Source organism: Jaculus jaculus, chromosome 4 (genome assembly GCF_020740685.1).
Source record: "Jaculus jaculus isolate mJacJac1 chromosome 4, mJacJac1.mat.Y.cur, whole genome shotgun sequence".
Classification (NCBI taxonomy): domain Eukaryota; kingdom Metazoa; phylum Chordata; class Mammalia; order Rodentia; family Dipodidae; genus Jaculus; species Jaculus jaculus.
Window position 1 is genome coordinate 115,661,471 of NC_059105.1, and position 15,408 is coordinate 115,676,878.

The following is a 15,408-nucleotide window of genomic DNA, read 5'->3' on the forward strand; positions in this document are numbered from 1 at the left end:
TTGCCCCAGCTCTGACTAACGCCCCGAGGGAGTGGGGGCTGTTCCTACTGGAATTTTTAAAGCACAGACATCACAGTCCTGGGTGCACAGTAGGCCTCCAATAAATGTGTGTTGAATGCAGATGAGTGACGGGAAGTAAAAGGGATACTGCTGAAGGCCATCTGGGGAGATGCTACATTCGGGTGGCATCATAGTTTAATGGCCAGTTCTTCCCACCGCCACTCGAGTGTGAAGATGGAGTGTTGACTTCTCCAGGACCTCTGACTACCTTGATGCCATGGTCTGAGGCAACACTTCAGTTCCACACCTTAGCGTGGTTTATGTGCAAGAAGAGACATGAGGTCAGCTAGTCAGAGCTGCTACTGGTCATGTGAATTGGGGACTTTAACATCTCTGGGGCTTAGGACAGAAGCTGAGTGTCTCCTTAAAGTAGCCTTTTGGGACAATTATCAGAAAAACTTAATTTGTCTTAACCTGTTCATGATTGAATGCAAGAAAATTTGCACAAGGGAAGACACTAGGATGTTCAAGGCATCAATAAAGTGCATTGTGCATGGAGAAGCAGTCAGTGTGAGAGTTCTATAAAGCCACTTTCCTGCCATGTTGTTCTGCTGATGTACTTGCTAATGTAACTCATGCACCTTGATGGCCTGGTTCACAGAAATGCCAAGAAGCCACCCCTATAGGTCTTTTATCTGCACTCCTGCATGCAGAAACATATTTGCACATACCTACACAATTTGTGTGTGGAATTTCTTGATTACCCAGGCTATCAATTAAGAAATATGGAATGACTTTCAGGTGCAAATGCATGTGTGCTTGTTTGCATGTTGACATGCATCTGTGTGAGCATGTGTGAGCTTGTGTGTGTGTGTTGCATGACATCAACAATTTCTGTTTGCAATGATCTTAAAATAATTTCTCCACCAAGTATTCAACATCCACGTTGATCTGCCTACTCAGGGGTATTAAGCATCAGTAAATTAGGTGAAATACTGGTGAAAATCACCCTTTTAGTTATCTTGTAGTCTTTCCAACCAGTTAACTGTCTATGCCTCTTTACACAGATAGCTGAGGATGAATGCTTTTTTCTTTATTCTCACATTTCTGAACAAGAGGCATCATTTTCCACTTAATAGAACATTATGTTTTCTCTGCAAATAAAATCTCATAAGTCATAAGCTAGGAGAGGTAAATTCATGGAGAGAAGACATGGTATTATTTTTCCTCATGGCATGTGGGATCTATGATAAGTTTAAAATGATGTTTTTATCTCTGGTAATTTATCAAGCTCTAGATTTCACAAAAGATAAACAGATGTGTTGAGGAAAGAATACATCATCTTAATGTTTCATTTTGACACTTTTGGTATCTAAAAACCATGTATCTTAGACAGCTCCCCTCTAAAGTTTTAATAGTTTTCATGATTTACACATTTAATTCTTGTTTATAAGACACACTAAAGTGAGACCATGCCAGGAGGCATCATTTAAGAAAATGGTCAGATTCGAAACACACAGATTATTTATAGATGAAAAACTCAAGAGCTGAAAGAAAATCTGGTTGTCAACAGCCAGTTGCTTTTTCTGTGTTATTTTTCTGTAGTTTGAGTTTGGTTTTTGTGTGGGTGGCTCATGTGAACTCAAAGGTTATTTGCTAAATGTTTTTGAGATTAGAACATGCTGTCCTTTAAGACCTAAGTTTAAAGTTATGTTCATTGCAAATATGTTTCACTTTACAATGTGTAGTATGGGATAATAATTTTAAATATAACACCAAATTCAGAGTTGCTATGATAAGACAAGAATTCCTATGCTTTCATTTTTATTGACAGTATAAAATGTTTTATTTTCAAGCCTGATCCTAACTGAAAATTCAGAATATATAGTTATTCAATACTGGTGTTTTATTTATTTATTATTTTACATTTCCCCCATCAAGGTGAGTACTAATCAGTTTTATTTTGAAATGATTCAGATGTCAGAAGATGTAAATTCAGCTCAGAAGGTCTAGATCTTTGCATTTCACCATGCAACGGACAACTTTTAAATCACATGGTGAGAAGCAAAGGAGCAAAAATACATTTAAAAACTAGGGAGGGGTCTAGCGGGGTGTGGTGGTGCATGCTGTTAATCCCAGCACTCAGGAAGTAGAGGTGGGAGGATCACCAAATTTGAGAGTTTGAGGCCACCCTGAAACTATGTAGTGAATTCCAGGTCAGCCTGGGTTAGAGTGAAACCTTACCTAGAAAAATCTTAAAAAAAAAAAAAAAAAGCAAGGAAGGACTATTTTCTTGCCTTGTTAGCAGTGATCAGTGGCATGACTCAGGTTGAGTGCACATTTTGGGACTTGTCCTATACGCACGCAGAGATAACCTGCCTGTTGGGATTTAAATTTCCTTCTGCCCCTTGGGCAACTTACTTCACCACTCAGTGCCTTGGCTTTCTTGGTGGACTTTGTGAGTTGCTGTGGAGCTCTAAATAGATAATAAAAACCAACCACTCAACATGGCTTGGGCACGGAGCAAAAACTCAGTAGATAAGGACTGCTGTGGTCATTACAACTGGCCAAGAGGCTGAGACATAGGAACCAAAGATAAGTGGCATTTATTAGCACTGAGTTCAACACAGCTGCTCGATGCAGACTGTAATGTTTTCCTCAAACAAGAAGTCAGGAGCTAGACTTGGCCTTTTCTTTCTTCCTCCTCTTCCTAGCGCAAGGCCGTCCTCCATCACTTATGATAAGCTGCACCACGAATGGGGTCCTCCTTCCAAGAAGAGTGTGTTAGAGAGTCCCAGGACAGCTATTTTCAGTGACAAACTACCAAGTGCTGAAATAATCAGTGTGACAGCACTTTAGAAAGCAGCACTTGGGAGTCGTGAGGGCCAGGAGACCCAACCCTCAAGTTCATCCCCACAGCCCTGGGAAACAAGGGACTCTTAGAGAAGGAATACTTGGTATAAGACTGGGTGGCCATGTGTCTGGAAGTCTGTGGGGTTTTATTGTTATTGTTCTTTGGTTGGCTGGGCTTTATTTATTACTTATTTGTTAAGACAAGGTCTCACTCTCTAGCAGGAGCTGGCCCTGGAGCTGTGACCCTACTGCTCCTGTGTTCTGAGACTTCCTCTTTTCCTATTGTCTGTTTGCTCTGCTGAAGGACCACACATTAAAGGCAATTTGACACTGTTGCTGGCCTGCAAGTCCATTGCATACTTATACACTTCAGGTTCAGTCGAATGTCTCCTTCATAATTTTGTTGAAGAACACGGCGTACTACATGTTCCTGCTTAAAATGGCTTCATGTCACCCGGTCTCCCATCATCCTCCACTTTCAAGGCTCTCCATGTGGTGCATGTGTAATGAGAAGGTACTTTCTGCTCTTTCCCCACAGTATCACTGCCTTATGGGTTTCCAGATTTCAGGCATCAGAAACCTGTGGGCCTCCTGCAGAGCACCTGGCCATTGTGCACTCTATGAAATGAGAACCTTTACCCCCATAAACACCTTTCATTTACACAATCCATTCAGGGGTCTGCGTTCAACTAAAATGGAGAAGACAAAGCTGGGGCATTCCTTCCCCTCCCCTGGTCCTGGCGCCTCCCATAAATGGGATCTGCAGAGACCACACCCTAGATCCCTGGCCAGCTTCCGCTGTCCAAATGCTAGATGGGGGCTAGACACAGAGAGGTCAGCAGCAGGCACAGGCCCTCCCTTGGTCTGCTTTCAGAAGTTTCACACAGGGCAACACTCTAAAGCTTGCCCCAGCAGTTGATGTGGGCCGGTGGGAAAGGAAAGCTCACACTGTCAAGTCGACACCTCTATTTCCACACCTCACCTGTCCAGCAGGAACAGCACAACATTGTACAACCCTATCACAAAGAATAAGCTCAATTGATTTGCAACTTCTGGCTCTTCCCCAGGTCAGGTTTCTGCTTCAGCTGACAGCACTCAGTGAGTTTGGGTGACCTCAATAGTTGTTTAAGGGGATGACGGCAATTTCCTAGATTTACAAGGGATTTCCAGGTGAAGAGGTGGCATTTAAGTTTCTGAGCTTGTGCTGGAGAGATACTTAGCGGTTAAATCACTTGCCTGCAAAGCTAAAAGTCCCAGATTTGATTTTCTAAGATCCATGTAAACCAGATTCACAAGGTGGAGCATGCATCTGGAGTTCATTTGCAGCAGCTGAAGTCCCTAGTGTGCCCTTTCTCTATCTGCTGTGTGCTCCTGCTCATTCTCTCTCTCTCTCTCTCCCTCCCTCAATCCCTACCTCTCTCTCTCTCTTATAAGTAAAACAAATAAAGTTTCTGAGCTTGCATAATGAAATACATTCAAGGAGGTGGTAAATCTATTTTCATAATTTCATAGGAGATGAATGGAAAGCTTAAACTAAAACAAGGTGAATGCATTTGTTGAAAGAATAACCCCATTAACAACTGGGGATGCTGAGCCCATGAAGAATATTGGAATAAGCACTAATGAGCAAAATACAGAAATAATGCTTTAATAATGCATATGATCATGTTTCTATTAACAAAGAGTCTCATTTCAAAACACATACAGCCTTGAAAGGAGTCTGAAATTAATCCTCAGTAGGCAGCATCCGCAGCATCATATGTTCTAATTATAATTACAACCTGTTCCTTATGTGAACATTCTAAATTATTAGGCACTTTATTAAAAACCAGAAAGAGGACTTCCTGCTGCATTATGCATACTAGCTCTGAGAGAAGAAGAGACTATTACACACAGAGCTGGAAAAGCACGGATGCTATTTCACTAATGAAAGTGCTTGGTTTCATCCTTTTTGCCTAGGACTTGGCATACCCTTAGGAGCCCAATCACCACCAGACTCCAGAGCTGCTATTTCTAGGGCAAGATAAAAAATGCATATCACAGAAAAATATCAATTTATCATTGTAATGGTTACATCCCACCATAGCAACCACTGGAGACTACTTACCATTTCTGTTTCGAACAGTTTTTGCTAGTGTTCAGGTGACAAATGAATACCGATGCCAGAAAGCTTTCCCCCATTTGTTGCTAATAAACCCAGCTCAATTCTGAGTTCATTTCCCACTGAGGTGACTTTAAGGTCTGAGTTTTAAGTCTGATATCTCCTTTCACCCTATGTATCCTTCCTTCAAAATCCTCCACAGTCAACGTTTGAGCCTGGTCACCTAAGACAGATGGACTTTCACTCCTCTTCCCATCCCCTGGAGACCTCTGATGGAGGGCAGCACACGATTTGAGTGTGGTGATGGCATTTTGGCTAGATCTTCCTGGCTGGCACACTCAGTGTTCTCTTGTCCTTAGCCCTGTTGTGAATCTGTGCAGGTCTCCGCACTTTAGGTGGATTTCTCTATTTTAAGTTATTCCTGGGCTTAAATTGGGGTGTGATGGCACACATCTTCAATCCCAGCATTAGGGAGGCTGAGGCAAGAGGATCTCTGTGAGTCCGAGGCCACTCTGAGAATACATACTGAATTCTAGGTCAGCCAGGGCTAGAGCTAGACCCTACCTCAAAAAAACCTATATATACAAATGATGGGCTGAAGAGATGGCTTAGCAGTTAAGATACTTGCCTGTGAAGGCTAAGGACCTAGGTTCAATTCCCTAGACTCCATGTAAGCCAGATGCACATGGTGACGCATGCATCTGAAGTGCATTTACAATGGCTAAAAGCCCTGGCATGCCTCTCTCTCTCTTTCTCTCTAATAGATAAACAAATACAATTAAAAAACAATTGTTCCTGGACTTTGTTAACACCGTCCATGAGCTCATCACTTTTCTTCTTTTTACTTTATGAATACAAATTCCTTTAATCACACCTTTAACTGGAGGCTAATGTCCTAGAAACAGCCACTCTTGTTATTATGTTCATTAGCCAATAAAAGGTTCAAAATGGATTTCAATTTTGTGCCAAAGTGACTTCAAATCTTTGATGCTTCCTGCTGGCATTAAGACCTTGTACATTGAGACTTGTTTACTCTTCCTTCCTCTTAAGGAACAAGGTTTATGTTGGTTATGGAAACTAAGTTTTCAGAAAATACTGATTGGCAGTGTTTGTATTAGACCCTAGGAGACACAAGGAAAGGAGGCCTTCGGAGGACCACCTCAGTCTCTCCACAGCCCTATGCAGTAAGCGCCATCCTGAAAGTGAGGACACAGCTGACGCTCAGAGGGGATGGGTGGCTCACTCACTGGCACAGAGCAGGTAAAGGGGAAGCCAGACATGAGCCCAGGTGAGCAGACTCTAAAACCCATGGCATCAGTTCTTACAGAAGGCTCAATTATGCTTATGACTGACTCACTCCAAGATTTGCTGTTGTCATGTTTCCAAGGTGAAGTTGCAGCAAGCAAGTCTTTGACCCCCACTTTTCCAATGTGATCATGTCTAGGAATATTTGTCCACTTCATCTGAACCCCGTATGGCTCACCCCCATGTTCCAGGACAGGCAGTATCTGTGGTCAGTAAACAGGAGCCTGGGGGGCGGGTCCTAGAAGCTGAGCTCTAAGAATGAGGCCAGTGCACATCATACACAGCAGACAAGGCCTGGAGCATACTTGCCTCCAGTAAGGGTGCTGAGGGTGTGGCTCCATGCCACTAATCCATTTCAGTCTAGTCAATAAATATGAAAAATACCCCTCCAATAACCAACCCTGAAGAAGGGTGGTTTGCATAAATTTCTTAGTAAGTGAGGCTATTCCAAGGGCACCAAAATGATCTAGGTATGAATAGGCTATGGGCTACAGGATCCACAGCAGGTGACAGTGGACCCTCAGATCTCCAGCCAAGCCCAGGAACATGAGCTACCAAGATACTGTGACATGCTACACCCTGCTAATTATAATGCAGTTCCATGTGGCGTGCAGCCATGGCAGGTGCAGGTGATTTGGCAGCTGGATTTTGACTTGATGAATAAACTGACAGTCTGGTTTATGTATCAGTCACTTCCAAGTTCAGCAAAGATGAATCAGCTTTCCTTAGCTGTACATGCTGTGTGTATACAGATTAAAAAAAATTTTTTTTTGACGTAGGGTCTCACTCTAGCCCAGGCTGACCTGGAATTCACTAGGAAGTCTCAGGGTGGCCTCTAACTCACAGCGATCCTTTAACCTCTGCCTCCTGAGTGCTGGGATTAAAGGCATGCTCCACCACACCCAGCCCCAGATAAAATTTCTAAATCTGCACAATCCAGAATCTGGGAATCCAACCCTACATGTTAGTAATTTATAGAGGAGGGCAGGCCCTTCTCCCCTATGCTCTTCATCCCTCATTGTTCGTCCTCTCAGTTCCAGGGAGAAGGTGGCTTCACCAGCACCAGGAGGCTGGTGTGGCTCTGGTTATTCTGAGTGTGGTCACTGTTCACAAGGGCTGGCCCCAGGTGGTGTTCCTGTGGGTTACCTGATCCTGTCCCTATGAAGCACCTATCCTCAGAAGCCCTGAGTTGTGACACTAACCAAAGTATGCCAGGTCCTCAGAGAGGGGAAGAAGCCAGACTCTGCCTGAGCCCCAAACACCCCTGCGGTCCAGCTCTTTCTGGGAGCGCTGGGCATTTCTGCAGTGGTTGTACCACAGCACTGTGTAGCACTTTGTGCTTTTGGAAGTTCCTGGCTGGGAAGAAAAGAGCTGGACAAGCTGGGAAGTTGGATCAGATACAGAGACTCCTGGGTTGCATGAGAAGCACCAGGAGCCAGGCACTACAGCTGTGGTGGTGACCAAACCTGGTTCTGCCCTTCATAGCCAGCAGTAGCCCCCTACAATGGAAAATTCTACACCAAGCAAGCTTAGTGAGGGCCTGGCCTTTTTCTTTTAATACTTTCACCACACATAGTAAAGTCTTGCTATGAATGATTGAAGAGATTAAATAATAATTTCAGTGATACTCTGTCATTGATCTTAGTACCTAATGCATCATTATCCTTTGCTGTTTTTGTCTTTTTTGGTCAAAATTAATATTCAGGTTTTTCAATCTCAGCCTTATTGATATATTGGACTAGACAGTTCTTTGCTGTAGGGGGCTAGCCTATGCCTTATAGGACACATGGCAGCATCCCCCACTGCGGCCCACTGCCTAATGATACTGCTCTTTCAGACAACCTACAACATCGAACATTGCCAGACATTCTTTTGAGGGGCAGTTTGTCCCTGGTCTAAAATCAAGGATTTGAGGTTGACTCTTTTTTTTTTTTTCTAACTTAAGGGCTACTTTTAAGCAGTTAAGTATCTCAGATTTTTCAGACTGTGGCCCTATTCACTCCCTGTGCATTCTCTGTGTATGCACCCCATTTGCTTATTCAGGAATGACAGTCATTATGGTCAGAAAGCCACTTCCAAGGAGTTGGTACTTTGCACACGGGCTCTTGTCTGGTGCCATTAGCCACGGTCAGGCTGGGTCAGGTGAGCAATTGCTGCTCGGCTTTGTGAGTGCTATGTGGTTGATGTTCCTAGTAATCTGAGAGTTGAGTGACAGAAGCTTCAAGCCTCTGAAAGTTATTAGGGGCCTTAAATCCAACAGGGCGACCAGACTGGAGTTAAGACTCTCCTTCTACAGGGCATGTTCCTCCATGTCCAGATGAGCCCTAAATCACCCAAAGTTCAATAACAGCTCACCTCTCTGAATGTGGGCCAGAGACAGCGAGACAATATGGTACAAACAGGAGTTCCAGGCACTTAAGAGTTCTTCCTTCTTGGTCACCACCTGTCAAATTGACAAAAAGAAAATAACCACTGGAGATATTCAGAGAGAATTGAACTTGGTGACAAGATAAACCAGAATACTTAAACTAACATTGTCCCTCCCCACTGCCTCGGGATTAAACATAGGACCTTATGTAATTTATTTTTAATTTTTACTTTCTATTTTGAGACAAAGTCTTACTAGGGTGCCTCAGCTGGCCTTGAACTTAGTCTGTAGCTTTGAACTTGTGATGCCTGCCAAGGATCTGGGGTGAAAAGCCTTCACCACTGTGCCTGGCAAATTTCTAAATTTTCAGTAAAATATTAAGCATGGGCATTGTGAACATCCTTTGCTAGGCTGACTTCAAGACCTGAAAAAGTAACTCACGAGATAAGTACATGTCATGAATAGTGTTCATGTTAATTCTCCAGACATCATACATGGCAGCTAGGCATGTCTGGGTCTTGAGAGATGATCAATGTTCAAGACTTCGTTTGAGTTGTGCCTAGTGGCACAGGTCTATAATCTATGCTTCAGAAGAGGAGGATCATAAGTTCAAAGCCAGCCTGGCTACAGAGTGCATTCAAGACAGGCCAGTGCAACTTAGTGAGACCCTGTGTCAAAAAAAAAAAAAAGTAAAAAGAAGGTGGGTAGTATAGCTCAGTGGTAGAGCACTTGCCTAGCATGCAAGAGGTTCGATCTCCAGTACTGACAAAACAGAAATGATTTGAAGGAGCCAGGCCCATGCGCTGATAGAGCAGGCTTTCTCACTTTCTAAAGGATTCTAAAGACCATAATCAAGAGTTTCCATTTGTTTTCACACTGCTTCCCGAAGGCCTGTTACAGCCCAAGAATTGGCATTCAGTAGTCTCCATATGTGACACATGTGGAGAATTAACAGAAACATGGAGCAGTATTCATAGCATGTCTGTGTATACCATTCCACTGATATTAGGAGGTCACATTATTTAACTAGTGAATTGCCTTGGCAGGTCTTCTCTGTAAAAGATCAACCTGATGCAGTAAGTCATTTTTCCTCTCCTTTTCAGTTGGAGTGAAGGCAGGAACCACAACTAGAATAAAATAAGAACTCAGAAAATAACAGAGAAGAGAAAGATGCCGCATCATGAGGCTGAGAGTCAGTCATTTCAGTGGAGCCAAAGGCAGATCTTATCTGAGCAGAGGAAAGAGTTAAATTTGGCACTTCTGACTTTTCTTTGTTCCTTCTTGACGCTCTTTGTTTTGAAAACCTAAAGGTTTGGTATTTAAACTTTCAGCGGCTTTTCTTGTGCTCAAGGAAATAACACTCAGAGAGTTAGCCTTGCTCTGTCTTTTCCCATTTGCTGCTCACTCCCACGCCGCTGGAGAGCGGCCCGCCCTGGGGCGGCTGTGCTTGGCTTCCGCGGGCTGAGCTCTCCGCACCGCACCGCGCCGCGCCGCGCCGCCTGCAGGGCTTCGCGCTCCAGTGGGACAAGCTGGGCAGAAGCCCTCTGCCCATCTGCAATTCAGTGCGGTGGGCCCGGGGTGGGGAACAGTGTCACCGGAGCCTCTGGTTCCGCTCCTGGCAGGGACTCTTCCGATAGTCGGGGGAGAAGACAATGTCTGCCTCACAGTTCCCAAGTGACTCTCTGAACGCGTGTCACAACCATAACAGAAGGCACAGCAGACAGGGCGTGGCTTGTGGAACCTGCACGGAAGTTCTGGAAGTTCCCAAACGAAGTCCTGAAACACTACTCATCACACTATGGGAAAAAGCCAGGAAACCGGCTGCCGGGCTGCCGTAAACATCACTGATCGCTCCTCCCCCTTGCACGGGAGGCAGACAGGAAGAGCAAACCGCCGTGCAGGTGGTCCAGCCAGAATTAAGGGCTCTTTCGGGGTGGAGAGATGGCTTGGCGCTTAAGGCGCTTGCTTGTGAAGCCAAGGACTCAGGGCCGATTCCCCCGGACCCACGTAAGCCAGATGCACATGGTGGTGCACGTATCTGGAGTTCAATGGCAGTGGCTGGAGGCCCTGGTTTGCCTCTCCCCTGTCCAATGAATAAATAAATAAACTACTTAAAAAGGAGAATAAAAGGCTGGAGAGATGGCTTAGCGGTTAAGCGCTTGCCTGTGAAGCCTAAGGACCCCGGTTCGAGGCTCGGTTCCCCAGGTCCCACGTTAGCCAGATGCACAAGGGGGCGCATGCGTCTGGAGTTCGTTTGCAGTGGCTGGAGGCCCTAGCGCGCCCATTCTCTCTCTCTCCCTCTATCTGTCTTTCTCTCTGTGTCTGTCGCTCTCAAATAAATAAATAAATAATTTAAAAAAAACTAATCAGTGAAGAATCTTTCAAAAAGTCAGTATTGGCTATTCAAGTCTTTGCCACTCTGGTTCTATAAACATAGCTAATGTTCTAGTGCTCACAATTAATATTAGTACCTCTTCAGTGAAGTATTGTCTGGTAAAATTTAATCTAGTGTAATACTTGGCTGTAATATTATGTACTATTAGTACCACTTCATAGAAACTTATATATTGCTATATTTTTACTAAGTCTGCTATCAGTAAAGATTTTATTGTTAAACTAAAGGGAGAAGTGATAACTGAAAGACACACAAAAAAATCTCTGCTCTCTGGAAGGGGCGCAGCCTTGTAATCTCCTGTATGTCTCCGGTTCAAGGCTCGGTTCCCCAGGTCCGACGTTAGCCAGATGCACAAGGGGGTGCACGCGTCTGGAGTTCGTTTGCAGAGGCTGGAAGCCCTGGTGCACCCATTCTCTCTCTCTCCCTCTATCTGTCTTTCTCTCTGTGTCTGTCGCCCTTAAATAAATAAATAAATAAATAAATAAATAAATAAATAAATAAATAAATAAATGGAGAATAAAGGGCACTTTTAGTCTTTTAAAAATAGCTCCCTGTATAGCGTAAGTGTTTTACAGGCCTGACCTACAGAAAAGCAGGACAGAGCGCTGGATCAAAGGCTTCTGAGGGGAAGCCCCACAGAAGACGCTGCAAGGCCTCCGTGGCGGGTCTCCTCACGAAGCACAAGACAGCGGGAAAGGCCAGCGATGAAGAAGGCCTCCCAGCCGCTCTGGAGAGCGTTTCCTTTTTTGCCGGCATGGGTGCCGCTGGAGCAGGCTCAGTGCCACCTCACACCTGCTGGCAAGCAACTCTCAATGCTCCCTCCAAAGCTGCCCCAGGAGGAAGGAACCCAGGTCTTGGAGTATGTTGATAAAAACACAGTTTTACTGGGGCAGGTGTTCAGCAAGGCAACTTGTTGGGAAGCCACCGTCCCCTTGCAGCAAAAGTTATCAGCAGGAAGTAACAGACTGAAGGTAACTGGGTGGTGGTGTACAGTAGCCTACGTACGCGCTGGCTCAGGGCGCTGTGGAGGCCTCTGCTCATCCCACTAGTGAGTGGCTGAAATGAGCAGCTCAACACACAACTAAACACGGAATCCACAAAGAAACACTTTGCTTGTGGTGGATGTTTAAATCCATTTCCCCTCCTTCTGTAGAAAAGCCTCAAACGGATTTGAGCAGCAATATAGCCAAATCCAAACAATCTCCCACCTCAGTTTTTAACATAGTGGCTAACAGTAAAAGTGCTTTTCCTTCTGAGAAGGAAGATGACAATGTTTGCTAGTACCATTTTTCTTGACATTATATTGGCAGATTGGAAATAGGCAATAAAAAGGAAATTAATGGAATAAGTAAAACTATTTTTTGAGGTAGGGGTTCACTCTAGCTCAGGCTCTCCTGGAATTCACTATGGAGTCTCAGGGTGGCCTCGAACTCACTGCGATCCTCCTACCTCTGCCTCCGGAGTGCTGGGATTAAAGGCATGTGCCACCATGCCTTGCTCTGTTTTAATTTAAAAAGACATAATTGACTATGTAAAAACTATTGAGGAATATATAATAAAGTTACTAGACTTAATAAATGAATTAGTTAAAGTCACAAGGTAGAAGATTAGTAGTATAAAAGAAGGTGCATTTCTATATTCCAGCAATGACAACTGGAAACATGAAGTAAAAATGCTATTACAGGGGCCAGAAAGACAGCTCAATCAGCAAAATGCCTTGTAAGCATGAGGACCTGAGTTTGAACCCATGTGGGGGAAAAAAGCCACATGAGGTGGTACACACGTCAAGTCACAGCACCGAGGAGGCACAGACAGAAGGATTCCTGGGCCTTTCTGGCCAGCCAGCCTAGCCTACTTGGCAGGTTCTAGGCTCATAAGAGACCCTGACTTCAAAAAAAAAAAAAAAAAAAAAAAAAAAAAAAGATATCTGAGGAACAACATACAAGGTTTTCCCCTGGCCTACACATGCACATGCACGCGCGCACACACACACACAAGTGCACTCCCGCATACATGAACATATGCACACACAGCACACACACAAAAGAAAAACTGCCATCTAATATCAAAACACTGGAAAATTTAGGAAAACATTTTATAAAATACATGTGAAATCTATACATGAAAACTGAAAATTATTGCAGAGGAAAATTAAAAAAATTTAGACCCTAAATGACAGAAGATATTATATATATCAGAAAACTTGATATTGTTAGTGTCATTGCAGATTCAACACATATGCCAAACAAAACTGCAAGAGATTCTTGGTTTGGGTAGAAATTGATGGTCTGATTGTATAATTGGTATAAAAGTGCAGCATAGTTAAAACAGTTTTTTTTTAAATTTTTTGTTCATTTTTATTTATTTATTTGAGAGTGACAGAGAGAGAGAGGGAGAGAGAGACACAGATAGAGAGAGAATGAGCGTGCCAGGGCTTCCAGCCTCTGCAAACGAACTCCAGATGCGTGCGCCCCCTTGTGCATCTGGCTAACGTGGGACCTGGGGAATCGAGCCTCGAACCGGGGTCCTTAGGCTTCATAGGCAAGCGCTTAACCGCTAAGCCATCTCTCCAGCCCAGTTGAAACAATTTTGAGGGTTGGAGGATTCATATGAGCTGATTAAAGGTGTTGATAATGTTAAATTAAATGTCAGAGTTTAGTCTCCAGATGAGGATAGAAGTACAGGTGAGTGGGACAAGGCAGAGTCTGAACATAGGGCCACACAGAGACACTAGATATTCTTTAAAGGCACCCAAATAATTGAAGAGTGGAAAATAATCTTTCCAACAACTGACACCAGAATAGATGAACATGCACATGCAAATACAAATAGCCCTCAGCCCTACTTCATTTATATGTGAAAGGTAATGAAAAGCGATTTGTAGACCTAAATGTGAGAGCAAATTCATCACACCTGAGAAAGAAACCATAGGAGGAAAATCTTAGTCATATTGAGGTAGACCAAAAAAAAAGTGAGGTATCACATACAAAGTTTTAATTTCATCAAAACTAAAATTCTTCTCTTTAAATATACTATTAAAATAAAAAGGTAACTGATAGGCCAGGGAGAAAATATTCACAAGTGACATATACAACAAAGGGCTTCTATATAAAATTTATGAAAACATGATATTTTAAAAAGCTCACTTAAACAAATGGGCAAAAGGTTTAAGCAAACATTACACCAAAGAAGATAAGTGAAATGGGAAATAAACACCTGAAAAGGATTTGAGAAATGTTAATCAAGACTACAAGGAGATGCCATTTTGCAACCACTGAATAGCTATGAGGAGTAAGAACTGGTGAACCCACGGGGATGTGGGACAGCTAGGAATCATTGCTGGTGGGAATGCAAAAGGTAGTAGCCACTTTGGAAACAGTCTGGAAGTTTCTTGTAAAATTAAACATAAAGCTAGTATAAGAAGCCAGTCATTCCCCTGCTAGATATTTACACAGAGCAGAAAGAACAAATCATTATGGTAATGTATAAAACTGTCACAGAAGCTGTATGCACAATTGCCAAATGGGAATCGGTGGACATATCCAGCAACTGGCTGATGGGTAAATGAGTCGTGTACACCCTTATGAAGCAATGCTCCAGCACAGTGAAAAGGAGCCGGCGCACATGCTTAATGAGTTATATATATAAAATGAAAAGGCCCAGAATGGACTAGCAAGTCTACAGCAAAGTGGGTGTTTTCTCAGGAACTTGGTCCAGGGGAAGAGAATGACTACAAAGCGGCTTGAAAGAAGCTTTTGGGTTGATGGGTATGCTCTATATCTGGATTTGGTAAGGTTACGTGACCATACGGATTTACTCAGTCAATGACTGTATACTTGAAATAGGCAAATTTTAGCATACAATATATAAATGCCACCAGGGTTAGACATACAACCTCCAGGGTCAGCAAGAACAGATAGTTACCTCTTGTATATCACTTCTGTGAAATTTATGGTTTTCCAGAAAGAAAAAAACAGATCACCCAAGCCAGCACATGCCTTTTCCTCCTTGTTCTTTCACTACTACCCAGTTGAATTCAGTCACCTAGTGACTGGGAGAACTTTAGAAAGCTGCACTGTGGAGGCGCAGGCGCACTGGTCTTCTCGGTCTGCTGTGACAGTTTCCAAGGCCTACAGTAACAGAAGTGACTTGTCTGCCAGCTGTGGAGGTCTGGTGTCTGCAATCATGACGCCAACAGGCTCAGCGTCCTCCAAAGGGCCTGTTCTGCCCTGCCCAATACCACGTGGTGTCCGGGCAATCTCAAGCCTTCCTTGGCTTACCACTGCATCCAGTCTCTGCCTCTGTTATCACAATGCTGGCTCTCAATGCCTGTGTGTCTCTCTTCTTAAGAGAACACCGGTATAGTGGAATAGTGCTCATTTGACT

General features: G+C 43.7%; 1 protein-coding gene across 1 annotated transcript in view; it reads right to left on the reverse strand.

The window, feature by feature from the left end:
- Acoxl (acyl-CoA oxidase like) overlaps positions 1 to 15,408 on the reverse strand; it is a 396,521-nt gene that overhangs the window by 74,803 nt on the left and 306,310 nt on the right. The window contains 1 exon segment of the mRNA XM_045148384.1: positions 8,615 to 8,702. Within this exon segment, the coding sequence (XP_045004319.1) occupies positions 8,615 to 8,702 (88 nt within the window).